Source organism: Mobula birostris, chromosome 6, assembly GCF_030028105.1.
Source record: "Mobula birostris isolate sMobBir1 chromosome 6, sMobBir1.hap1, whole genome shotgun sequence".
Taxonomy (NCBI): domain Eukaryota; kingdom Metazoa; phylum Chordata; class Chondrichthyes; order Myliobatiformes; family Myliobatidae; genus Mobula; species Mobula birostris.
The window spans coordinates 1,548,592-1,576,160 of record NC_092375.1 but is presented as its reverse complement, the minus strand read 5'-3'; the positions used below and the strand labels follow the sequence as shown (position 1 = coordinate 1,576,160).

Below are 27,569 nucleotides of genomic sequence, written 5' to 3'. Positions count from 1 at the left end.
CAGCCCTGTTAGCCACAACAGAAAAAGCCCTACAAGCACTACTCAATAATGTTGCAAAAGTCTCTGCTGAATTTGGATTCCTGATAAATAGCAAAAAGACCAAAGTTATGGTGATAAGTAAAACTGCAATTCAAACTGATATCTGCATCGGAAACAACAAGATCGAAGAAGTGTCCTCCTTTATATACCTTGGTGAAGAACTAAATGACACAAGCGAATGCAGTGAGGAAATAAGGTGAAGGCTAGCAATGGCACGCATAAGCACTACCAAACTCTGGAACATCTGGAAAGATAGATCTGTGAGCACTGACACCAAGATACACCTCCTCAAGAGTCTCGTCTGGCCAGTAACCCTATATGGCTGTGAAACATGGACCCTCAAAGCAGCTGATGAAAAGAAGTTGACAGCATTTGAGATGTGGACATACAGACGGATCGTCAGGGTATCATACATTGAAAGGAGATCCAACAATTTCATCCTGTAAAGATTAGCACGAAACCAATACTTCTGGAAACCATTATCCAAAGGAAACTTCACTACTTTAGACATATCCCAAGAACTGATGACACACTGGAACGCACTATGCTTGAAGGCAGAGTAGAAGGAACCCGCTCCCGAGGCAGACAGAGGACAACCTGGATCGACAACATCAAGAAGTGGACCAGCCTCCCCGCCAGAGACACAAGAGGTTTGACTGCTGACAGATCGCAGTGGAAGAAAGTGGTCACCAAGGCTCTGGCAGAGTATGGCACAAGATGATGATGATGAGATTTTGTTCCCTTATTCAAGAAAGGGAGTAGGGATAGCCCAGGAAATTATAGACCAGTGAGTCTTACTTCAGTGGTTGGTAAGTTGATGGAGAAGATCCTGAGAGGCAGGATTTCTGAACATTTGGAGAGGCATAATATGATTAGGAATAGTCAGCATGGCTTTGTCAAAGGCAGGTCATGCCTTACGAGCCTGATTGAATTTTCTGAGGATGTAACTAAACAAGTTGGTGAAGGTAGAGCAGTTGATGTAGTGTATATGGATTTCAGCAAGGCATTTGATATGTCCCATGCAAGGTTTATTGAGAAAGGAAGGAGGCATGGGATCCAAAGGGACATTGCTTTGAGGATCCAGAACTGGCTTACTCACAGAAGGCAAAGAGTGGTTGTAGATGGGTCATATTCAGCATGGAGGTTGGTGACCAGTGGGCCAAAGGGCCTGTATTGTGTTGTAGGTTTTCTATGTTTCTATGTTTCAATGTTTCTGCAACTGAGTAATTTATCCACCTTTCATCCCTCTTCAATTGGAATTTGGTCCAGAATTTGGAGATACAGCAGACACTGGAACCCTAGAACCTGCCAGAAGAACTCAACGGGCAAAGCAGGAACTGTGGAGACATATCCTTCCATCGAGACGTAGAAAACTACAGTACAGAAACAGGCCCTTCAGCCCGTCTAGTCCGTGCTGAACCATTTAAACTGCCTCGTCCCATCACCCTGCACTCGGACCATAGCCATCCATGTGTCTATCCAAATTTCTATTAAATGTTGACATCGAGCTCACATGCACCACTTGTGCTGGCAGCTCATTCCACACTCTCACCACCAACTGAGTGAAGACATTTCCCCTCATGTTCTCCTTAAACTTTTCTCCTTTTGCCTTCAACCCCTGACCTCTAGTGAGAGCCACCCCCAACCTCAGTAGAAAAAGCCAGCTGACATTTACACTATCTATACCCCTCACAGTTTTGTACACCTCCATCAAATTGCATCTCAATCATCTGCATTCTAAGGAATACAATCCTATCCTTATAACTCAGGTCCTCCAGACCTGGCAACATCCTTGTAAACTTTCTATGTACTGTTTCAGCCTTATCTGCATCCATCCTGCAGGTAGGTGACTAAAACTGCACACAATACTCCAAATTAGGTCTCACCAACATCTTATACAACTTAAACATAACATCCTATCTCCTGTACTCAATACTTTGATTTATGAAGGCCAATGTGCCAAAAGTTTTCTTTTATCACCCTATCTACCTGTGACACCACTGTCAATGAATTATGGACCTGTATTCCCAGATCCCTTTGTTCGACCACACTCCTCAGTGCCCTACTATTCACCATAGGACCTACCCTGGTTGGTCTTACTAAATTGCAACACTTTGCACTTGTCTGCATTAAATTCCATCTGCCAGTTTTCAGCCCATTTTTCCAGTTGGTCCAAATCCCACTGCAAGCCCGAGTAGTGTTCCTCACTGTCCACTACACCTCCAGTCTTGGTGTCATCCACAAATTTGTTGAGTCAGTTAACAACATTATCATCCAGATCATCGATATGGATGACAAACAAAGGCAGACACAGCACTGATCCCTGTGGCACACCATTAGTTACAAGCCTTCAGTCAGAAAGGCAACCATCTTCTACCACTCCCTGGCTTCTCCCACAAAGCCAACGCTTAATCTAATTAACACACATCAAAGTTGCTGGTGAACGCAGCAGGCCAGGCAGCCTCTCTAGGAAGAGGTACAGTCGACGTTTCGGGCTGAGACCCTTCGTCAGGACTAACTGAAAGAAGAGCTAGTAAGAGATTTGAAAGTTGGAGGGGGAGGGGGAGATCCAAAATGATAGGAGAAGACAGGAGGGGGAGGGATGGAGCCAAGAGCTGGACAGGTGATTGGCAAAGGGGTTTGCCAAATCAGTCCCTGTCTATCTAAATACTCATATATCCGGTCCCTAAGAATACCTTACAGTAACTTTCCCATTACTGACGTCAGGCTCGCTGGCCTATAATTTCCTGGTTTGTCTTCAGAGCTTTTCTTAAACAGAGGAACAAGTTTAGCTATCCTCGAATGCTCCGGTACCTCACCCGTCACTAAGGATGATTTAAATATCTCTGCAATTTCTCCACTTGCCTCCCACTGGGTCCGAGAAAACACCTTGTCAGGCCCTGGGGATTTAGCAACCCCAATTTGCCTCAGGATAGCGAACAACTCCTCCTCTGTAATCTGTATAGGGTCCATGACCTTGCTGCAGATTTGCCTCACTTCTATAGACTCTGTCTCTCTCTTCCGAGTAAATACAGATGCAAAAAATACATTTAAGGTCTCATCTCCTTTGCTTCCACACATGGATTACTATTCTGATCTTCCAGAGGACCAGTTTTGTCCCACACAATCCTTTTGTTCTTAACATCTTAACATGCTCTTAACATGCTGTCCAAGTTGCATGCCATCTTGGACAATGTCTCCCATCCACTACATAATGTACTGGTTGGGCACAGGAGTACATTCAACCAGAGACTCTTCCACCGAGATGCAACACAGAGCGTCATAGGAAGTCATTCCTGCCTGTGGCCATCAAACTTTACAACTCCTCCCTTGGAGGGTCAGACACCCTGAGCCAATAGGCTGGTCCTGGACTTTTTTCATGACATAATTTACATATTACTATTTAATTATTTATGGTTTTATATTGCTATATTTATACTCTATTCTTGGTTGGTGCAACTGTAACGAAAACCAATTTCCCTCTGGATCATTAAAGTATGACTATGACTATGACTATCTTAGGATTCTCCTTCACCTTGTCTGCTATTGGGCAACCTCATGCCTTCTTCAAATCCTCCTGATTTCTTTCTTAGGTGTTCTCTTTCATTTGTTATACTCCATAGCTACCTCATTTGTTCCTGCCTGCTTATACCTGGTAGGCACCTCCTTTTTTCTTAACCGGGGCCTCACTATCTCTTGAAAACCAAGGTTCCCTAAACCTGTTATCTCTGCCTTTTATTTTGACAGAAATATATAATCTCTGTACTCTCAAATTTTCACTTTTGAAGGCATCCCACTTACCAAAGACACTTTTGCCAGAAACAGCCTGTCCCAATCCACACTTGCCAGATTCTTTCAGATACCATTAAAATTGGGTTTTCTACAATTTAGAATCTCAATCTAAGGACCAGACCTACAGTGCCTATAAAAAATATTCACCCACCTCCCCTTGGAAGTTTCCATGTTTTATTGTTTTAAAACATTGAATCACAGTGGATTTAATTTGGCTTTTTTAAAAACACTGTTCAACAGAAAAAGATCACTCTTGCCAGGACTTGAGAAACTCAGTTATAGAGAAAGGTTGAATAGGTTAGGACTTTATTCCCTGGAGCATAGAAGAATGACGGGAGATTTGATAGAGGTGTATAAAATTATGATGGGTATAGATAGAGTGAATGCAAGCAGGCTTTTTCCACTGAGGCAAGAGGAGAAAAAAAACAGAGGACATGGGTTAAGGGTGAGGGGGGAAAAGTTTAAAGGGAACATTAGGGGGGGCTTCTTCACACAGAGAGTGGTGGGAGTATGGAATGAGCTGCCAGACGAGGTGGTAAATGCGGGTTCTTTTTTAACATTTAAGAATAAATTGGACAGGTACATGGATGGGAGGTGTATGGAGGGATATGGTCCGTGTGCAGGTCAGTGGGACTAGGCAGAAAATGGTTCGGCACAGCCAAGAAGAGCCAAAGGCCCTGTTTCTGTGCTGTAGTTTCTATGGTTCTATGGTTCTAAAGAGATTTAAATTAATTACAAATATAAAACACAAGATAATTGATTGCATAAGTATTCACCCTCTTCAAGTTAGTATTTAATAGATGCACCTTTGTCAGCAATACAGCCTTGAGTCTGTGTGGATAGGTCTCTATCAGCCTTACACATCTGGACACTGCAATTTTCCCCCATTCTTCTTTACAAAACTGCTCAAGCTCTGTCGGATTGCATGGGGATCATGAGTGAACCGCCCCTTTCAAATCCAGCCACAAACTAAATTGGATTGAGATCTTGATTCTGACTTGGCCACTCCAGGACATTAAATTTGTTGTTTTTAAGCCATTCCTGTGTAGCTTGGCTTTACGCTTGTGGTCATTGTCTTGCTGGAAAATGGATCTTTTCCTGTAAACACAAGGAATTCTGCAGATGCTGGAAATTCAAGCAACACACATCAAACTTGCTGGTGAACACAGCAGGCCAGGCAGCATCTCTAAGGAAGAGGTACAGTCGACGTTTCAGGCCGAGACCCTTCGTCAGGACTGGTGAAGGGTCTCGGCCCGAAACGTCAACTGTACCTCTTCCTAGAGATGCTGCCTGGCCTGCTGCGTTCACCAGCAACTTTGATGTGTGTTGCAGATCTTTTCCTGAGTCACAGTTCTCTTGCAGACTGCATCAGGTTTTCCTCCAGGATTTCCCTGTATTTTGCTGCATTCACTTTACCCTCTACCTTCACAAGCCTTCCAGGGTCTGCTGCAGTGAAGCATCCCCACAGCATGATGCAGCCACCACGGTGCTTCATGGTACGGATGGTGTGTTTTTGATGATGTGCGGTGTTTGGTTTATGCCAAACATAGCATTTAGTCTGATGGCCAAAAAAGCTCAATTTTAGTTTCATCAGACCATAGAACCTTCTTCCAGCTGACTTCAGAGTCTCCCACATGCCTTCTCACAAATTCTAGCCAAGATTTCATGTGAGTTTTTTTCAGCAGTGGTTTTCTCTTTACCACTCTCCCATGAAGCTGTGACTGGTGAAGCACCCAGGCAACAGTTGTTGTATGTGCAGTCTCTCCCATCACAGACACTGAAGCTCGTAACTCCTCCAGAGTTGTCATAGGTCTCTTGGTGAGCTCCCTCACTAGTCCCATTCCTGCATGGTCACTCAGTTTTTGAGGACAGCCTGCTTTAGGCAGATTTACAGCTGTGCCATATTCTTTCCATTTCTTAATGATTGGCTTAACTGTACTCCAAGGGATGTTCAGTGACTTGGCAATTTTCTTGTATCCATCTCCTGACTTGTGCTTTTCAATAACCTTTTCACGGAGTTGCTTGGAGTGTTCTTTTTTTTTATAATTTAATTAATTTCTAAATAGAGCGCGAACGCTGTCCCCCACTACCGCAAATTTTGCAGTCGAGCATCCTGCATTTGGGGACATGGCAGGTGTCAGCACACCCGAAGTGCAATGGGATAGCCTTGTCCTGGGAGAACCGCCTTAATGATCACGGTCTCTCCCCTGCCAGGTAAGTCTTCATGGTGTAGCTTTTGCCAGGTTATTGACTCACCAGCAGTTGGACCTTCCAGATACAGGTGTATTTGTACTACAATCAATTGAAACACCTTTACTGCAGACTGGTTTATGTATAGTTAGGACGCCTTCACTAATTATATGACTTCTAAGACCAATTGGCTGCACCAGTGATAATTTAGTGTGTCATATTAAAAGGGGTGAATACTTATGCAATCAATTATTTTCTGTTTTATATTTGTAATTAATTTAGATCACTTTGCAGAGATCTGTTTTCACTTTGACACTAAAGAGTCTTTTTCTGTTGATCAATATCAAAAAAAGCCAAATTAAGTCCACTGTGATTCAATGTTGTAAAACAATAAAACATGAAAACTTCCAAAGAGGTTGAATACATTTTATAGGCACTGTATCTCTTTGCTCTCTGCATATTTACTTTGGAACTAATGGCATTGTGATCACTGGATGCAAAGTGTTCCCTTACACAAACTTCTGTCACCTGCCCTGTCTGAGTTGCTGATAAGAGATCAAGCATCACACTCTCTCTTGGGACTTCAATGTACTGATTAAGGAAAGTTTCCTGAACACACTTGACAAACTCTATCCCATCCAGTACTCCAACAGTATGTGAGTGGCTCTCTAAGGAATGTTTGATGTTTCGAGTCCTAAGGAAGTGTCCAGACGCAGAACATTAACTCTTCCTGCTCCCCGCAGATGAAGGTTGACCCTCCCAGTTCCTCCAGCAGGTTAGTTTTAAGGCAGAGTTTTACTGCCCCACTCTCCAAATTCTCCATCAACAAAGTCCTGCCATGTGACCCCAGATGTAAAAGATTTGTTCATCCTCAGGTACCTTCTGTATCCTCACAACCACTGGCCGTTCTGAACTCCAATGGGCCCTCTGTTTCTCTGGTTATCCTCCTGCTCTAAATACACAAAGTACTGGGACCTTTCAAAAATGTGGCACTCTATGTCCCCTACCCTCTCCTGATGTGGGACCCCAATGACCTCAACGTGCAGACCAGTCCACCCTGTGCTCCCAGTGAGCAACACGCAATGAACACGTCCTGATAAATCTGCGCCAATACTGCCCGTCCCGGGTGGAATTGTCAGCGAACCATGCTCTCTCTGTCTCTCTCCCTCTCTCACAGACTGTCACGTGGAGGTCAGCAACAACCCCCTGCACCTCACCCTGTCTCACCGCTTCCTTCCCCAGCACCAGCCCGAGCTGGAGGCCAGAGCTCGCAGGATCAGTCTGGGAATAAACTGCAAGTGGGAAGCAGTCCTGTACTCCCGGGACATGCGCTTCGTGCACTATCAGGTACCTGCCACGGGGACCGTGGGGGGCAGGTGTCAGAATGGGGGAGTACGTCGGGGTAGACGGGGAGAGTCGAGTCTCAGAATGGGGTTAAGCTACGAATGGGAGGCAGTCCTCCACTCCTGGGACATGTGCACTACCAGAAGGGACGGGTCGTGGTGTGGGGGAGGGGAAGAAGTCAGTGTAGGGAGGAGAGATTTCTGTCGGGCAAAACAGATTTCAGTGTTGGGGGTGTGGGGTGAATGTGTCTGTGGGGGTGGGGTGACTGGTCAGTGTGGAAGGGACAAGGATGGGTTGACCAGACAGTAAGGGGTGGATGGGGGTGGGGGGTAGATTGGGGTGGACAGGGATGGGGAGGGTGGACGGGGGTTGGACAGGGGTGGGGGGATGTAATGGGGTGGACGGGGGTGGGGAGGGTGGACAGGGGTGGGGGGTGGATTGGGGGTGGACAGGGATGGGGAGGGTGGATGGGGGTGGGGGGGATGGACGGGGGTGGGTGGTGGATTGGGGGTGGGGAGGGTGGAAGGTGGATGGATGGGGTGGGAAAGGTGGACGGGGTGGGAAAGGTGGACGGGGGTGGGGGGGTGGACAGGGTGGGTGGTGGATTGGGGGTGGACAGGGATGGGGAGGGTGGATGGGGGATGGACGGGGTGGGGGGTTGGACAGGGGTGGGGAGGGTGGACAGGGGTTGGACGAGGGTGGGGGATGGACGGGGGGTGGACGGGGGTGGGGAAGGTGGATGGGGGTGGAGGGTGGATTGGAGGTGGACAGGGATGGGGAGGGTGGAAGGTAGATGGACAGGGGTGGGAAAGGTGGATGGGGGATGGACGGGGTGGGGGAGTAGACGGGGATGGGGAGAGTGAATGGGGGGTGGACGGGGGCGGGGAGGGTGGAAGGTAGATGGACGGGGTGGGAAAGGTGGACGGGGTGGGGGGGGTGGACGGGGTGGGGGGTAGATTGGGGGTGGACAGGGATGGTGAGGGTGGATGGGGTATGAACGGGGTGGGGGGGTGGACGGGGGTGGAGAGGGTGGAAGGTAGATGGACGGGGTGGGGGGGGTGGACAGGGATGGGGAGAGTGAATGGGGGGTGGACAGGGGTGGGGAGGGTGGACGGGGGATGAAGGGGGTGGGGGGGTGGACGGGGGTGGAGAGGGTGGAAGGTAGATGGACGGGGGGGTGGACAGGGATGGGGAGAGTGAATGGGGGGTGGACAGGGGTGGGGAGGGTGGACGGGGGTTGGACGGGGGTGGGGGGATGGACGGGGTGGACAGGGGTGGGGAGGGTGGATGGGGGATGGAGGGGGTGGATGGGGAGGTCACCAGGTCTGTTTAGACCAGAACTACATTTTCAGTCCTCAGGAAAATAGAGGATAATTGCAGATGGAAGTTAATGCAGACACGTGTGAGATGTTGTACTTCAGTAGGACCAACCAGAGTAGAATTTACACAGTGAACGGTAGGGCACTGAGGGGTGTGGGAGAACAGAGGGATCTGGGAATACAGGTACATAATTCATTGAAACTGGTGTCACAGGTAGATAGGGTTGTAAAGAAAGCTTTTGGTACATTGGCCTTCATAAATCAATGTACTGAGTACAGGAGATGTGTAAGTTGTATAAGATGCTGGTGAGGTCATATTTGGAATATTGTGTGTAGGAAAGTTAGAAAGAAGTTTGAAAAAGTATGGAGAAAATTTACAGAGACATTGCTGGGACTTGAGGACCTCAGTTATAAGGAAATGTTGAACAGGTTAGAACTTTGTTCCCTAGAGCATTGGAGAATGAGGAGGGATTTGATAGAGGTAGACAAAATTATGAGTGTTACAGATAGATTAATGCAAGTAGGCTTTTTCCACTGAAGTTGGGTGAGACTAGAACTAGAGATCATAGGCTATGGGTGAAAGGTGAAGTGTCTAAGGGGAATCTACAGGGGAACTACTTCTCTGAGAGGGTGGTGAGAGTGTGGACGAGCTGCCAACAGAAGGGGTGGATGTAAGTACATGGATGGAGGCAGGAGGCCAGACCAGCACAGACTAGATGGGCCAATGGGTCCACACGGCGATGTCGTGCAGTTGTCTGTGGTTCAGTTTTACAAGAGGCAAGCGCAGACTCCAAGGGACAATTAACAGGAGAGATTATACAAACATTTCCTGCACTTAATGGTTGGTGATGAGCTGAATGGAGAATTGGAGACATTAAGGGGAAATGATGGGCAGGTGGAGTGAACTCAATCCTGGTCACTCATGCAAACAGAAGATGCTGAAAATGCTCAGCAGGTCAGGTAGCATCTGTGGAAAGAGAAGCAAAGGTAGTGTTTTGGCTCAATGCTCCCAGAGCAGGGGTTCCTAGCCTCTTGGTTAGTGGTAGGGTCCATGGCATAAAAAAGGTTGGGAAGGGCCTGGCTCAAAGGGCCGAATGGCCTACTCCTGCACCTGTTGTCTATTGTCTAACCCCTGTCCTAGAGCACTGTACAGGAAAGTAAAGATCATCCACTCAAAGGCTTAGCTCGGTTTTTCGCTATGCAGATTTTGCCTGACCCAATGAAATTTCAGCAAGGTTTAGTTTTATTCCTGACTTCCAGAACGTCCACCTTTTTGTTCTGCTACTTGCGGTTTAGGGGAACATACTGAAGAAGGGTCTCAGCCCAAAACATCAACTGGTCATTAATTTCCATAGATGCTGCTTGACCTGCTGAGTTGCTCCAGCAACTGTGTGTTTCAGAGAGGGTCCCTGGTCCCAGACTCGGGACAAGTGTCTGGGGTGATGCAGTTGAAGTTGCTCGGCCATTAGCTTTAAACTGGAGATTACAGATGAACCAAATTATGAGGGAAACAGTGAGAAGTGGGATATGGAGCAAGGTGTTCCTTGAGGACTGAGATATGTCTTCCAGCTTCCCTCCCTGCCCCACGCTGCAGATGATTTGAAAGGTTAAATTCCGGTACCACACCCTAACTGGTGTTACTTCATGATATTACCAGGTTTTTCAGGCACTCTACCCATACGAACCCCAGAATGAAGATGAGATAAGGCTGAATTCTGGCGACTACATCTTCCAGCATCCCTCTGAGCAGGAGGGAGTGAGCCAGGGCTGGCTCTTCGGCACCTCACAACGCACAGGGTGCCGGGGGCTGCTGCCCAAGAACTACACGGAGAGAGCACCCGAATCCAGCACCTGGGTCAAGCACAGGTAGGTTGAAATTTTGGCCACCTGGGTTAGGCACAGGTACGTTGAAATGTTGGCCTCCTGGGTCAGGCACAGGTAGGTTGAAATTTTGGGCACCTGGGTCAAGCACAGGTGAGTTCAGAGATCAGGTACTGGGTTCAGGCACAGGTGAGTTCAGAGATCAGGTTCTGGGGTCAGGGACAGGTGAGTTCAGAGATCAGGTTCTGGGGTCAGGGACAGGTGAGTTCAGAGATCAGGTACTGGGGTCAGGAACAGGTGAGTTCAGAGATCAGGATCTGGGGTCAGGGGCAGGTGAGTTCAGAGATCAGATTCTGGGGTCAGGGACAGGTGAGTTCAGAGATCAGGATCTGGGGTCAGGCACAGGTGAGTTCAGAGATCAGGTTCTGGGGTCAGGGACAGGTGAGTTCAAAGATCAGGTACTGGGGTCAGGGATGGGTGGGTTCAGAGATCAGGTACTGGGGTCAGGGACGGGTGAGTTCAAAGATCAGGTACTGGGGTCAGGAACAGGTGAGTTTAGAGATCAGGTACTGGGGTCAGGGACAGGTGAGTTCAGAGATCAGGTACTGGGGTCAGGGACAGGTGAGTTCAGAGATCAGGTACTGGGGTCAGGCACAGGTGAGTTCAGAGATCAGATTCTGGAGTCAGGAACAGGTGAGTTCAGAGATCAGGATCTGGGGTCAGGGGCAGGTGAGTTCAGAGATCAGATTCTGGGGTCAGGGACAGGTGAGTTCAGAGATCAGGATCTGGGGTCAGGCACAGGTGAGTTCAGAGATCAGGTACTGGGATCAGGGACAGGTGAGTTCAGAGATCAAGTACTGGGGTAAGGGATAGGTAAGTTCAGAGATCAGGTACTGGGGTCAGGGACTGTGGGTTGAAAGGTCCATAAGACATAGGGACAGAATGAGGCCATTCAGCCCATTGAGTCTGCTCTGCCATTACATCATGGCCGATCCCAGATCTCATTCAACCCCATACACCTGTCCTCTCACCATATCCTTTGATGCCCTGACTGATTAGAAAACGTTCAAATTCTGCCTTAAATATACCCACGGACTTAGCCTCCACCTCAGTCTGTGACAGAGCATTCCACAGATTCACTGCTCTCTGGCTAAAAAAATTCCACCTTACCTCTGTTGTAAAAGATCGCCCCTCAATTTTGAGGCTGTGCCCTCGAGTTCTGGATACCCCCACTACAGGAAACATCCTCTTCACATCCATCCAATCTAGTCCTTTTGACATCTGCTAGGTTTCAATGAGATCCCCCAGCACTCTTCGAAATTCCAGCGAGTACAGGCCCAAAGCTGCCAAACACTCCTCATATGTTAACCCCTTCATTCCCAGAGTCATTCTCCTGAACCTGCTCTGGACTCTCCCCAGTGACAATACATCCTTTCTGAGATATGGGGCCCAAATTGTTGACAATACTCGAAGTACGGTGTGACTATGTCTCTAATCATACCAATCAAACATTTCCCGACACTGTATTCCATCTGCCAGCATTTTGCCCATCCTTCCAATTTGTCTAAGTCCTGCTGCAATCACATTGCTTCCTCAGCACTACCTACCCCTCCACCCATCTTTGTATCATGCAAACTTTGCCACAAAGACATTAATTGCATTATCTAAATCATTGACAAACAATGTGAAAAGCAGTGGTCCCAATACTGACCCCTGAGGAACACCACTAGTCACCAGCAGACAACCAGAAAAAGGTCCCCTTTTTATTCCTACTCGCTTACTCCTGCCTGTCAGCCATTCCTATTTTTTATTAAGTGCAATCGTGAACAATAGCCAGATCAGAAATGCTGATCAACTCAACTGGTTCCCAAAGAGAACTCCGATAGGCCAATCAGATGGTTCACTGCTACTCAGCAATAGAACACAAAAAAATCATCTGTACAATTAAGAAACATTAAAAAATAGAAATACTGGAGTCATGATGATCATGATGAATTCTGCTGGAGAGAGACATTTATACACATGCTGTCCTCCATAATTCAAAGAGATTGAAGGATAAGGTTGCAGGGTGACAAAACGTGGCAGGAGCACTTGGAACTAAAATCTAATCCCTACCGGGAGAAAACAGCACCTGTTCTTTCCGCACTGTTCTCCAGCAGTTTAAAGGACTAAGTCCAGCCGGAACATAACTCACAAGTGCTCTTGAAAGTCAGGTATTAACCCTACCTACCAACAACCAAGCATTGCCATCCTGGTCTCCTTCATGACAGCTTATGAAGAAGCATGTGACTTCCCTCCCAGAGATGATGGGTGTTTGTGCACTCGACTATTGAAGGCTTGGACCCCATTGTTGCAGATGGGAGGCTGTTCCAAATTCTGATAGCACAGTGAAGGAAGCTTCTATCCAGTGTGTAGGTTCTCACATCAGGCATAGAAACAGCATGAGCAGGCATAGATAAACTTGATCGTGTGGTGCGCCGTCTCTCACAAGATGAAGGCAGCATGGTGTGAAGGTCTGCAGGGCTGTGGCTGGTATGCATTTTGTATAGCACAGTAGCTGCAGCAACCTGTCGTCGTGGTGTAAGCTACTGATGGCTAGCTTCTCACGAGCTGTGGCTTCATCTACAGCTATAATCCTGAGAGCCTTTCTTTGAATGGAATCAAGCTGGCTGAGGACACTCAGTGAGACATTCATCCACGATAAGCAGGCATACTCCATGATGCTTCGTATCTGGGCTTTGTAAACCGTGGCTCTGCCCTCTTTGTCTAGTTTGGATGCTACTTTCCGCAGAGCTCCAAGCCTTTGTCCAGCCTTGTTTGAAATAGTGGAAAGGTGTTTATCCCACACCAACTTGCTGTCAATATTAACACCAAGGGTTACTAGCTCCTTCTTTAAATCCAGCTTGCAGTTTCCAAAATACAGGTCGGGGTTAGATGGATTCCTCTTCCTAGACATCACCATCGCCTTGCACTTAGTAGTCTCAAAGGTGACATTCCAGTCGTCTGCCCAGGCTTTCATCCTGTCAAGATCCCTATTCAGGCCTGCTGCCGCTGTATTACTCTCTCCTGCTTTAATTGGTGCAAATAGTGTGGAGTCGTCAGCGTACAGGTATAACTCGTTACTGCATGCATCAACCAAGTCATCAATAAAGATGGAAAACAAGTGGCCTAAGTATTGAACCCTGTGGTACAGATGCATTGATGGTTGAAGAATCTGAAGCCTGGCCAGAGATAACAACTTTGATGATCTGTCCATGAAGGTAGCTCTGCAGCCATCTAAGCAGCTTTCCAGATATTCCTTGGATCTCAGCTTAACACAGAGTCCTTTATGCCAGACCTTGTCAAATGCTCCTTTGATATCCAGGGCTATGTCATACACTTCTCCACCTTTGTCTAAGAGGGTGTTCCACGTTTGAGATAAGGTGGTGAGGAGATCGGCTGTACTGTGATCAGGTCTAAATCCATACTGCCTACTTGAAATTAAGTTGTTACGGAGTAGGTAGTTCTGAACTTGTTTTTGGACTGCTGCTTCCATTACCTTGCTGATGATACTGAGTAAGGATTTGGGGTGGTAATTTGTAGGATCAGCTCTGGAATCCTGCTTGTGTACTGGTGTTACTGATGCTATTTTCCATTGTTCTGGGAATACACCACTCGAGAAGCATAGCTGGAAGAGGCGGCAGAGAGGACTTGCAACTTCTGCACTACATTCCTTTAAGACCCGAGTTGGAATCTGGTCAGGTCCAGATGCTTTATCAGGCTGAAGCTGTTGCATAATTTTCCTGATGTCTTTAGGTTTGAAGATGATTTTGTTCAGCGAGGTGGTAGTAAGCTGCTTGACACCTGGTGGCTGTCATTAGCATTTGTGAGCCGACATTTATCTGCAAAAGCCCGACAGAAAACAATGGCCTTATCCTTTGCTGTTGTATGTACAGATCCATTGTGCTCAATGACAGGGATGTCAGAGTGGTCTGTTCTTCCAGAGAGGGAGTTCACAACATTCCACCACTTCTTGCTGCCAAGGTTACCACTGGTTAAGTCATGTTTGAGTTTGATGTTATGCTTTCTTCTGGCCTGTCTCTCTGCTCGATTGTATGACTGCCTAGCCTGTGCAAACCTCTCCTAATCAGCAGGGTGCTGTACTTCTTTAGATGGCGGTAGAGACGACGTTTCTTCTTTGCTGCTCGTCTGCACTTGTCATCAAACCATACTTTATCGCCAGTCTTCTTAGTAACAATGTTGCTGGGAATGTGAATGTCCATGGCCTCACATAGAACTTCTGTAAGCTTGGTGCAAGCCTTTGAGAATGCTAGACCAGTCAGTTGATGACTATGCATATCCCAAAAGTTGGCTTTGTCATAACACCAAACTTTCTTCTTGTATGGCTGGTCACGGTAAACTGCAACACCCAACTTCACTAGCGCGGGGTTCTGGTCTGAAGAACCCCCCTTGAGCCAAAGTTGTTGCCTTAGCAGGTAGGTTCGTCATGACAAGATCAAGGATATACACCCCCCTTGTTGGGTCTGACACAATCTGCTGCAGACCAAGACTATCAGCTAGTTGTAGTGTGTGCCGGCCAGCACTGTCAGTTGTTCGGCTGCCCAGCCAGTCTTGGCGATGGACGTTGAAGTCCCCTATAAGCGTCACAGACTGTGCACTGGATGAGGAAGTGGAGGGATGGGTTAGTGAATTTGCCGATGACACAAAGGTTGGGTGTGTTGTGGATAGTGTGGAGGGCTGTCAGAAGTTACAGTGGGACATTGATAGGATGCAAAACTGGGCTGAGAAGTGGCAGATGGGATTCAATCCAGATAAGTGTTAAGTGGTTTATTTTGGTAGGTCACATATGATGGCAGAATATAGCATTAATGCTTTATACTTTATTGTCGCCAAACAATTGATACTAGAACGTACAATCATCACAGCGATATTTGATTCTGCGCTTCCCGTTCCCTGGAGTACAAATCGATAGTAAATATTAAAAAATTTAAATTATAAATCATAAATAGAAAATAGAAAATGGAAAGTAAGGTAGTGCAAAAAAACCGAGATGCAGGTCTGGATATTTGGAAGGTACGGCCCAGATCCGGGTCAGGCTCCGTTCAGCAGTCTTATCACAGTTGGAAAGAAACGGTTCCCAAATCTGGCCGTACGGGTCTTCAAGCTCCTGAGCCTTCTCCCGGACGGAAGAGGGATGAAAAGTGTGTTGGCTGGGTGGGTCGTGTCCTTGATTATCCTAGCAGCACTGCTCTGACAGCGAGACTCTTGGCAGTGTGGAGGATCAGAGAAATCTTGGGGTCCAAGTCCATAGGATGTTCAAAGCTGCTGTGCAGGTTGACTGTGTGGTTAAGAAGGCATACAGTGTATTGGCCTTCACCAATCGCCAATTTGGGAGCCGAGAGGTAATGTTGCAGCTATATAGGACCCCAGTCAAACCCCACTTGGAGTACCGTGCTCAGTTCCGGTTGCCTCACTACAGGAAGGATGTGGAAACTATAGAAAGGGTGCAGAGGAGATTTACAAAGATGTTGCCTGGAATTGGATTGAGGAGCATGCCTTATGAAAACGGGTTGAGTGAACTTGGCCTTTTCTCCTTGGAGCGACGGAGGATGAGAGGTGACCTGTTAGAGGTGTATAAGATGATGAGAGGCATTGATTGTGTGGATAGTCAGAGGGTTTTTCCCAGGGCTGAGATGGTTGCCACAAGAGGACACAGGTTTAACGTGCTGGAAAGTAGATACAGAGGAGATGTCAGGGGTAAGTTTTTTACTCAGGGAGTGGTGAGTACGTAGAATGAGCTGCCAGCAATGGTGGTGGAGGCAGATACAATAGGGTCTTTTAAGAGACTCCTGGACAGGTACATGGAGATTAGAAAAATAGAGGGCTATGGGTAAGCTTGTTAATTTCTAAGGTAGGGACATGTTAGGCACAACTTTGTGGGCCGAAGGGCCTGTATTGTGCAGTAGGTTTTCTATGTTTCTATGTGCCCATTAAGTTCATCTGCCATTTCTTTGTCCCCATTTCTATCTCACTTTCAGGTACAAGTAGGTTCAAATGTTGCATGGACGAGTTGAGCTGAATGACCTGTTGCTGTGTTGTTTGTGTGTTACCGATGTCTCTGTTTGTCTGAACTTCTTCAGCACCTGTGTTTATTGTAAGGAGGCTGCTGCTCCCTGTCCCACAGAAAGTGCAATAGAGAGCGAGGCTGGGACTGTGGCTGTCTGCAGCCAGCAGTGGTGTGAGTTCAATCTGCTTCCTCACTGACCGTTCTGGGCACAGAGACGTCCCAGGGTGCAGGCAGAGTCACATTTGAGGGCCTGCCCCATCACCCCTGGGCTACTCCATTGCCCCCATCACCAATGGGTCACTCCTTGTAACCCCTGCATCACTCCTGGTCCACACAGGGTCACCGCCTGTCATTGCTGTGTGACTGAACCACAGTGCCCAGGATCCTGCAGACAACCCCACACCCATGCCTCGGGGACCTGCCGCTTCTCGGTCCCCACTCACAACTCTATTGCCCGCAGGTCGTACACCTTCGGTCTGACGCGAGTGGACGCCAGTGGCATCGACGGGAACTGTGCCCTGGGCCCAGAGACTGAGGCCAGCCAAACGCCCAACAGTATCCACAGGCTTCTGGAGGAACAGGTAACGCACGGAGGGAGGAACGGAGGGGAGGGTGAGGAGCAGGGGCAGGGGTGGGGGAGAGAGCAGAGAAGATGAGGGTGGGGGAGAGAAGGAGGGGTGAGAGGGTGAGGAGGGAAGGAGAGAGAAGGGAAATAGATGGAGGAAGGAAATTGAGGGTGGATGGGGAAGGGAGGATTTAGGGAAAAGATGATGAGGGAGGAGAGGAGGAAGGAGAGGGAAAGGAGGGTGGAGGAGAGGAGAGAGGAGGGAGAGGGAGAGGGGAAATAGGATGGGAGGGTGGAGGAGAGGAGAGGGGAGGGAGGGGGAGAGGGGAAATAGGATGGGAGGGTGGAGGGGAGGAGAGGGGAGGGAGAGGGAGAGGGGATGGGAGGGTGGAGGAGAGGGGAAGGAGGGGGAGAGGGGAAATAGGATGGGAGGGTGGAGGAGAAGAGAGGGGAGAGGTGAGTGGAAGGATAGGTGAGGAGGGTCAGGTAGAGGGGAATGGGAGAGGGTACAAGTGAGGAGGGGGAAGAGCGGAGGGGAGAGGAGAGTGGGGGAGAGAGGTGTGGTGGAGTGAAACTGGGGATAGAAGGGTTGGATATGGCGGGGTGGGAGGGGAGGGGAAGCTCTGTGTCAGGTCGGTGGTCAGTAGGGGAGCTCTGCGGCAGTAAGCCACAGATTTAGAGAATGGCTTTGTCGGCTGGGGGCTGTTGATCTCACTGATCCAGGTAGGATTAAAAGGGTTGGGAGGTAGAGCGGGGACAGGACACTCCATGGTGAGTGGGTGGACAATAGGGAAGTTTTGCCTGCTGGGCATTGATATCAGTCTTCCTGTCCCTGACCTATGACCTATGACCCAGCTGCTGGCCACTGCCTCCTCCCGGCGATGGCTGTTGTTCGTGCGGCACGGAGAGAGAGTTGACGTCGTGTTTGGCCGGACCTGGATGGAGCAGTGTTTCAGTGCGGAAGGTGGGTTCAGATCCTTTCTCATACTTCTCCATACATCTACATACGTTGTGGCAAACCAGTTAAATTAGTAATCAAACGGCCAACTAATCTGATCCCCTCTGCCAACACAATGCCCATATCCTTCCATTTCCCTCACATCCATGTGCCCATCTAAACGTCCCTTAAAAGTCTCAAACGTTTCTGTCTCCACCACCTCCCCAGGCAACACATTGCAGGCACCCACCACTCTGTGTAAAAACTTCTCTCTCACATTTCCTTTGAAGTTACCCCTTCTCACCTTAAGTGCTGCTCTTTGGTGTTGGACATTTCAAACCCGGGAAAAGATCCTGTCTCTGCCTCTCCTAATCTCATGAACCCTCTCAGCAGGGGCACCCGAGTGACAACAGTGCTGCAGGTGTCTATGAATGTCACAGAACAGTATGGAAAGCATTTGCTATGTATGCAAAGAATGAAAACACATTGAATGGTTATTCTTGTAAATAATTTATTATGAATAAAATTTATTTTGTTATTTTAAAAAATATAAACCTCCATCAAATCCTGCTTCAGCCTCTGCCACTCGAGAAAGCAACTCAAGTGTGTCGAGCCTCTCGTGATAGCACGTGTCCTCTAATCCAGGCAGCATCCCAGTGAACCTCTCCTGCAGCCTCAGCTTCCTTCCTATAATGTGATGAGCAGAAGTGTACACAGTACTCCAGATGTGGCCTAACCACAACTCTTTAAAGCTGCAACATGACTTGCTGACTTTTGAACTCAATTCATAACTAATAAGAGTAAAAAGGGTAAAAGAGAGATGAGAGTGGATATTGGACTGCTGGAAAACGATGCTGGAGAGGTAGCAAAGGGGGACAAGGAAATGACGGATAAACTGAATAAGTATTTTGCATCAGTCTTCAATGTGGAAGACACTAACCATATGCCAGAAGTTCGAGTGTGTCAGGGTCAGAAGTGTGTGAAGTTACCATTACTAGGGAGGAGGTTCTTGGGAAACTGAAAGGGCTGAAGGTAGATAAGTCACCTGGACCAGATGGTGTACACCCCAGGGTTCTGAAAGGGGTTACTGAAGAGATCGTGGAGGCATTAGTAATCATCTTTCAAGAATCACCAGATTTATAATGGTCCCAGAGGAATGGAAAATTGCCAATGCCACTCCACTTTTTAAGAAGGGAGGGAGGCAGAAGAAAGGAAAGTATAGGCCCGTTAGCCTGACCTCAGTGGTTGGGAAGATGTTGAAGTCGATTGTTAAGGATATGGTTTCTGGGTACTAGGAGGCACATGATAAAATAGGCTGTAGTCAGGATGGTTTCCTCAAGGGAAAATCTTGCCTGACAAATCAGTTGGAATTCTTTGAAGAAATAGTTGACCCTGTGGTTAAGAAGGCATACGTGCATTGGCCTTCATCAACCATGGGATTGAGTTTAGGAGCTGAGAGGTAATGTTGCAGCTATATAGGACCCTAGTCAGAACCCACTTGGAGTACTGTGCTCAATTCTGGTCACCTCACTATAGGAAGGACGTGGAAACCATAGAAAGGGTGCAGAGGAGATTTACAAGGATGTTGCCTGGATTGGGGAGCACACCTTATGAGAATAAGTTGAGTGAGCTTGGCCTTTTCTCCTTGGAGCGATGGAGGCTGAGAGGTGACCTGACAGAGGTGTACAAGATAATGAGAAGCATTGATCGTGTGGATAGTCAGAGGCTTCTCCCCAGGGCTGAATTGGCTAGCATGAAAGGGCATAGTTTTAAGGTGCTTGGAAGTAGGTACAGAGGAGATGTCAGGGGTATGTTTTTTACTCAGAGAGTAGTGGGTGTGTGGAATGGGCTGCCAGCGGTGGTGGTGGAGGCAGGAATGATAAAGTCTTTTAAGAGACTCCTGGATGGCTACATGGAGCTTAGAAAAATAGAGGACTATGGGTAAAGCCTGGGTAGTTCTAAGGTAGGGACATGTTCAGCACAGCTTTGTGGGCCGAAGGGCCTGTATTGTGCTGTAGGTTTTCTATGTTTCTATGAAATAACAAGCAGGATAGACAAAGGTAGTAGCATAGATAGAGCATGGATAGAGGATTGGCTGATTGGCTGGAGGCAAAGAGTGGGAATAAAGGAAGCCTTTTCTAGTTGGCCGCTGGTGACCAGTGGTGTTCCACAGGGGTCGGTGTTGGGAATGAGTCTTTTTCTGTTATTCAGGGGGTGATTGATAAGTTTGTGGCCTAAGGTAGAGGGAAATGAGTTACTAACTTCAAACTTTCTGCATTATCACTCAAAGAATTGGACTGCACGTGCATGTAACGAGAGCGTCTTGGACCTCCAGGTGGTCCACAGCAGGGGTGATTGATAAGTTCATGGCCTAAGGTAGAAGGAGATGAGTTATACAACTCTCAGTACATGCATGTGCAGTTCAACTCTGAGTGATTGTGCAGAAAGTTTGAAGTTAGTAACTCATCTCCTTCTACTTTAGGCCACGAACTTATCAATCACCCCTGCTGTGGACCTCTGGAGGTCCAAGACGCCGACGTCTACAAAGTAGGGATCTGCATGTTCCACGACCGCCGGACTAAGTGTGTACATGTAGGAAAAATAAATGTGCTAGGTTTTCTAAAATTGACTCCTTCTACCTTAGGCCACGAACTTATCAATCACCCCTCCCTCGTATTCTGTTGGATGATGGAATTGATGGCTTTGTCGTCAAGTTTGCGAACAAAATTAAGATAGGTGGAGGGGCGGATACTGTTGAGGATTTAGGAGGCTGCAGAAGGACTTGGACAGATTAGGACAATGGGCAAAGAAGTGGCAGATGAAATACAGTGTTGGGATGTGTATAGTCATGCACTTTGGTAGAGGAAATAAAGGTGTAGGTTATTTTCGAAGCAGAGAGAAAATTCAAAAATCTGAGGTACGAAAGGACTTGGAAGTTATCGTGCAGGATTCCCTGAAGGTTAATTTGCAGCTTGAGTCATTTCAAGGGGACTAGAATAGAATAATTGATGGTGCTGCTGAAGGTGAGCCACAAACTACTGGTGGTTCCCTAAGGAAGAAATACAGCTAAATACTACATTAATAACACTTTTTCTGTCAAGAAATACGGTAAACAATCACCACAAATAATGAAGAGGCAAGCAAAGGCAAGGCTGACTTGAGGTTCGAGGCATGCAGGTGTGATGCAAAGTTGGAGCGAGGTTGAGGCATGGTCGAGATGGAGTCAGGGCGTGTGAAGAAAAGTCGGGGTGAAGGATATTCAGGGTTCATCCACTTAAACCGAGAGCAGGGTCGAATTGAGCTAAGTGGCCGGCCCGATTTGGAAAGCGCAGGCATGGGCTGGAATATGGTGGAAGGACCCTATGTTTGGATGACTGAAATGCTAGGCCAGATGGATTGAAAAGGCAGGCTGTCGGGATTGGAGGCAAGGGTTGGGTCAGTCCTACTCGCCACTCCGCGACGTTTGCCCTGCTCGTCACAGCACTGAGTTTGAGGATGTGGGCAAGCTCCATCTGCTCCAAGCTTTGTGCCTGCGAGCTCTGCAGCATTTTGCTCCACTGTGTGATGAACTGAGGTCGAGGCTGTCGGCCTGCTTCGGCTGCTCCAGGCTTCGTGCCTGTTCTGAATGTTGTTGCTGCTTTTATTGTTTACACAATTTGTGTGTTTTTTCTCTCCCTGAGCATTGGGCGTTTGTTAGTCTTTTTTAAACTGGTTCTTTCAGATTTATTGTTTTGTGGATGCCTGCAAAGAGACGAATCTCAAGATTGCATAATGTATACATACTTCAATAATAAATGTACTTTGAATTTTGACAAAAGCAAGGATGTAATGCTGAGGCTTTATAAGTCCTCACTTTGGAATATTGTGAGCAGTTTTGGGCTCCTTATCTAGGAAAGGATGCGCTGACATTGGAGAGGGTTCAAAGGAGGTTCACAAGAATGATTCCTGGATTGAAAGGCTTATCATATGAGGACTGATTGATGGCTCTGGGCCTGTACTCAGTGGAATCCAGAAAAATGAGGGTTTATCTCATTGATAACTATTGAACTTTGGGAGGCCTTGATAGAGTGAAAGTAGAAAGGACGTTTCATATGGTGGGGGAAGTCTAGGACCAAGGGATGCCCATTTAGAACAGAAATTTTTCAGCCAGAGAGTGGTGAAACTGTGTAATTTGTTGCCATGGGTAGCCGAGTCATTGCGTGTATTTAAGGCAGAGGTTGTTAGGTTCCTGATTAGCCAAGGCATGAGTGTTATGGAGAGAAGGGGGGAATTTGGGGCTGAGAGGGAAATGGTGGAGCAGACTTGATGGGCCAAATGGCCTAATTCTGCTCCTATATCTCCTAGTCTTATGGTCAAAGGCAAGAATGCCATAACCCCTCTTAACCATCCTATCAACCTGTGCTGCCACATTTACGGAGCTATGAATTTGGACCACAAGATCCCTCTTTCATCAACACTGTTAAGGATCTTGCCATTAACTGTATATTGTCTCTAAATCTGATCCACCAAACTGTGGCTCATCATACTTAGCCAGCTAGAACTCCGTCTGACATTTCTCTGCCCATATCTGCACTGATCTATATCCCACTGAACTCTTCTCCAGTCTTCTATGCTGCCTACAACATCACCAACCTTTGTACGATCTGCAAACTTACTAACCCACCCACCTACATTTTCATCCAGGTCATTTATATACATCACAGACAGCAGAAGTCCCAGTACAGATCCCTGTAAAACACCAGTAATCACAGACCTCCAGTTAGTATAAGTCTGTTCAACCAGCACCCTCCGTCTTCTGAATCCAAATGGACAATTCACCTTGGATCCCTTGCAACTTAATCTTCTGGATAAACCTACCATGAGGGACCTTGTCAAATGCCTTACTAAAATCCATACACCTTACCAAAATTCACTGTGGAAGACACCAGCAGTATGGAGGAAGTTCCAGGAGTCAGGGGGCATGAAGTTACCATAACTAGAGAGAAGGTTCTTGGGAAACTGAAAGGTTTGAAGGTAAATAAATTACCTAGATTAGATGGTGTACACCTCAGAGCTCTGAAAGAGGTGGCTGAAGAGATCGTGGAGGCACTAGTAATGGTCTATCAAGAATCACTAGATTCTGGAATAATTCCAGAAGACTGAAAAATTACTAATGTCAGTCCATTCTTCAAGAAGGGCAAGAGGCAGAAGAAAGTAAACAATAGACCAGTTAGTCTGACCTCAGTGGTTGGGAATATGTTGGAGTTGATTATTAAGGATGAGGTCTTAGGGTACTTGGAGGCACATGATAAAATGGGCTACAGTCAGCATGGTTTCCTCAAGGCAAAGTCTTGCCTGCAAAATCTGTTGGAATGCTTTGAAGAAATAACAAGCGGGATACACAAAGGAGAATTGGTGGATGTTGTGTACTTTGATTTTCAGAAGACCTTTGACAAGGTGCCACACATGAGGCTGCTTAGCTAGCTACAAACCCACGGTATTACAGGAAAGATTCTAGCATGGATAAAGCAGTGGCTGATCGGCAGGAGGCAAAGAGTGGGAATAAAGGGAGCCTTTTCTGACTGGCTGCCGGTGACTAGTGGTGTTCCACAGGGGTCTGTGTTGCGACCAATACTTTTTATGTTATATGTTAATGATTTGTATGATGGAATTGAAGGCTATTTTGAAAGGTTTGTAGACGATATTCCCTTCCTAAACTCCCACACTTGAGGCTGCTTCAGATCAAATCCAATGGCTTTGGAAAGATACTGGCATGGATAGACGAATGGCTGACAGGCAGGAGGCAGCGACTGCAAATAAAAGGGGCCTTCTCTGGTTGGCTGCGGGTGACTAGTGGTGTTCCTCAGGGGTCAGTATTGGGACCACTACTGTTCACATTGTTTGTCAATGATTTTGATAATGGAATTGATGGCTTTGTAGCAAAATTTGCAGATGATATGAAGATTGTTGAAGGGGTACGTAGTGCGAGGGAGGCAATTTGAAAGAAAGGACAAAAAAGTGGCAGATGGAATACAGTATTGGGAAATGTATGATAATGTATTTTGGTAAAAGACCATAAGACATAGGAGCATATAGAGGCCATTTGGCCCATCGAGTCTGCTCCGCCATTCAATCATGGCTGATCCTTTTTTTCCCTCCTCCTTAACCCTGGTTCCCGGCCTTCTCCGCATTACCGTTGATGCCATGTTCAATCAAGAACCTATCAATCACTGCCTTAAATACACCCAACGACCTGGCCTCCACAGTTGCACCTGGCAACAAATTTCACAAATTCACCACCCTTTGGCTAAAGAAATTTCTCCGCATCTCTGTTTTGTATGGATACCCCTCTTTCCTGAGGCTGTGCCCTTTTGTCCTAGACTCTCCCACCATGGGAAACATCCTTTCCACATCTACTCTGTCTAGGCCTTTCAACATTCAAAAGGTTTCAATGTCTCCCCCTCATCCTTCTGAATTCCAGTGAGTACAGACCCAGAGCCATCAAATGTTCCTTGTATGATAACCTTTTCATTCCTGGAATCATCCTGGTGAACTTCTTCTGGATCATCTCCAGTGCCAGCACATCTTTTCTAAGATGAGGGGCCCAAAACTGTTCACAGTACTCAAGGTGAGGCCTCACCAGTGACTTATAAAGCCTCAGCATCATCTCCTCGCTCTTGTATTTTCGACCTCTTGAAATGAATGCTAACATGGCATTTGCCTTCCTCACCACCGACCCAACCTGCAAGTTCACCTTAGGGTGTTCTGCACAAGGACTCCCAAGTCCCTCTGCATCTCAGATTCCTGGATTTTCTCCCTGTTTAGAAAATTGTTCGTACATTTATTTCTACTACCAAAGTGCATGACCATGCATTTTCCAACATTGCATTTCATTTACCTCTTTCTTGCCAATTCTCCTAATCTATCTAAGTCCTTTTGCATCCTACCTGTTTCCTCAACACTACCTACCCTTCCACCAATCTTCGTATCATCTGCAAACTTGGCAAAAAAGCCATCTATTTTATCATCTAAATCATTGATATACAGCATAAAAAGAAGTGGTCCCAACACCGACCCCTGTGGAACACCACTAGTCACTGGCAGCCAACCGGACAAGGATCCTTTTATTCCCACTCGCCGTCTCATGCCAATTAGCCAATGCTCTAACCATGCCAGTAACTTTCCTGTAATACAATGGGCTCTTAACTTTTTGAGCACCTTCTCTCTTGTAACAGTAACTGCACCCACTTCTCTTCCTTCACACACTACAACATCTGATACACTGCTAGTGTCTTCCACAGTGAGGACTGAGGCAAAATACTCATTTAGTTCATCTGCCATCTCCTTTTCCCCCATTATTATTTCTCCGGTCACATTTTCTAGTGCTCCTATATCCACTCTTATCTTTCTTTTATTTTTTACATATTTGGAAAAGCTTTTACTGTCCACTTTGATATTATTTGCTAGCTTGCTTTCATATTTCATCTTTTGCCTTCTAATAATTCGTTTAGTTCTCTCAGTAGGTTTTTAAAAGCTTCCCAATCCTCTATCATCCCACTGATTTTTGCTTTGTTGTATGCCTTCTCTTTTCCTTTTGCAATAGCTTTGACTTCCTTTGTCAGCCACGGTTGTACTATTTTGCCATTTGATTATTTCTTCATTTTTGGAATACATATGTCCTGAACCTTCCTCATTTTCCCCAGAAACTCACACCATTGCTGCTGTGCTGTCATCCCTGCAAGAATCACCTTCCAATTTAGTTTGGCCAACTCCTCCCTCATACCACTGTAATTTCCTTTACTCCACTGAAATACTGCTACATCAGACTTTACTTTCTCCCTACCTAATTTCAAGTTGAAGTCAGTCATATTGAGATCACTGGCTTCTAAGAGATAAAAAGGAACAACAGTGCAGACTATTATCTAAAAGAGGAGAAGGTTCAAACCTTCGAAAAATGGAGGGCTACACGGTAGAGAAATTCCAGTCAGTTTTTAAGAGTAGGTGACAGGGTTGGCACAACATTGTGGGCAGAAGGGCCTGTAATGTGCTGTAGATTTCTTTGTTTCTATATATTTAAACATCAGAGGTGCAAAGGGATTTAGGAGTCCTCATACAAGACTCTCAGAAGGCTAATTTACTGGCTGAGGCTGTGATAAAGGAGTCAAACGTAATGATGGCATTTATTTCATGATTCAACTTGATCATGGACAAGGATAGATCTGGTCCTAGGGTTGAGGTTCTGAACTGGAAGAAGGCCAAATTTGAAGAAATGAGAAAGGATCTAAAAAGCGTGGATTGGGACAGGTTGTTCTCTGGCAAAGATGTGAGAAGGTGGGAAGCCTTCAAAGGAGAAATTTTGAGAGTGCAGAGTTTGTATGTTCCTGTCAGGATTAAAAGCAAAGTGAATAGGAATAAGGAACCTTGGTTCTCAAGGGATATTGCAACTCTGATAAAGGAGAAGAGGGAGTTGTATGACATGTATAGGAAACAGGGAGTAAGTAAGGTACTTGAGGAGTATAAGAAGTGCAAGAAAATACTTAAGAAAGAAATCAGGAGGGCTAAAAGAAGACATGAGGTTGCCTTGGCAGTCAAAGTGAAGGATAATCCAAAGAGCTTTTACAGGTATATTAAGAGCAAAAGGATTGTAAGGGATAAAATTGGTCCTCTTGAAGATCAGAGTGGTCGGCTATGTGCGGAACCAAAGGAAATGGGGGAGATCTTAAATAGGTTTTTTGCGTCTGTATTTACTAAAGAAACTGGCATGAAGTCTATGGAATTAAGGGAAACAAGTAGTGAGATCATGGAAACTGTACAGATCGAAAAGAAGGAGGACCTTGCTGTCTTGAGGAAAATTAAAGTGGATAAATCCCCGGGACCTGACAGGGTGTTCCCTTGGACCTTGAAGGAGACTAGTGTTGAAATTGCAGGGGCCCTGGCAGAAATATTTAAAATGTCGCTGTTTACAGGTGAGGTGCCAGAGGATTGGAGAGTGGCTCATGTTGTTCTGTTATTTAAAAAAGGATCGAAAAGTAATCCAGGAAATTATAGGCCGGTAAATTTAACATCGGTAGTAGGTAAGTTATTGGAGGGAGTACTAAGAGACAGAATCTACAAGCATTTGGATAGACAGAGACTTATTGGGGAGAGTCAACATGGCTTTGTGCGTGGTAGGTCATGTTTGACCAATCTATTGGAGTTTTTCGAGGAGGTTACCAGGAAAGTGGATGAAGGGAAGGCAGTGGATATTGTCTACATGGACTTCAGTAAGGCCTTCGACAAGGTCCCGCATGGGAGGTTAGTTAGGAAAATTCAGTCGCTAGGTATACATGGAGAGGTGGTAAATTGGATTAGACATTGGCTCAATGGAAGAAGCCAAAGAGTGGTAGTAGAGAATTGCTTCTCCGAGTGGAGGCCTGTGACTAGTGGTTGCCACAGGGATCAGTGCTGGGTCCATTGTTATTTGTCTTCTATATCAATGATCTGGATGATAATGTGGTAGATTGGATCAGCAAATTT

At 46.6% G+C, this 27,569-nt stretch overlaps 1 protein-coding gene and 1 non-coding gene across 3 annotated transcripts in view; one reads left to right on the top strand and one right to left on the bottom strand.

The window, feature by feature from the left end:
- The window catches only part of LOC140198785 (ubiquitin-associated and SH3 domain-containing protein A-like), a 96,559-nt gene that overhangs the window by 46,707 nt on the left and 22,283 nt on the right, over nucleotides 1–27,569 (top strand). For both annotated transcript variants that reach the window (XM_072259811.1, XM_072259812.1), the window contains 4 exons: nucleotides 7,199–7,368; nucleotides 10,342–10,550; nucleotides 17,033–17,153; nucleotides 17,993–18,101. In XM_072259811.1, the coding sequence (XP_072115912.1) occupies nucleotides 7,199–7,368; nucleotides 10,342–10,550; nucleotides 17,033–17,153; nucleotides 17,993–18,101 (609 nt within the window). The remainder of the gene's footprint in view (nucleotides 1–7,198; nucleotides 7,369–10,341; nucleotides 10,551–17,032; nucleotides 17,154–17,992; nucleotides 18,102–27,569) is intronic.
- On the bottom strand, nucleotides 5,890–6,053 carry LOC140199913 (U1 spliceosomal RNA). The gene has a single exon (XR_011886527.1). It is a non-coding gene; the product is annotated as a U1 spliceosomal RNA (small nuclear RNA).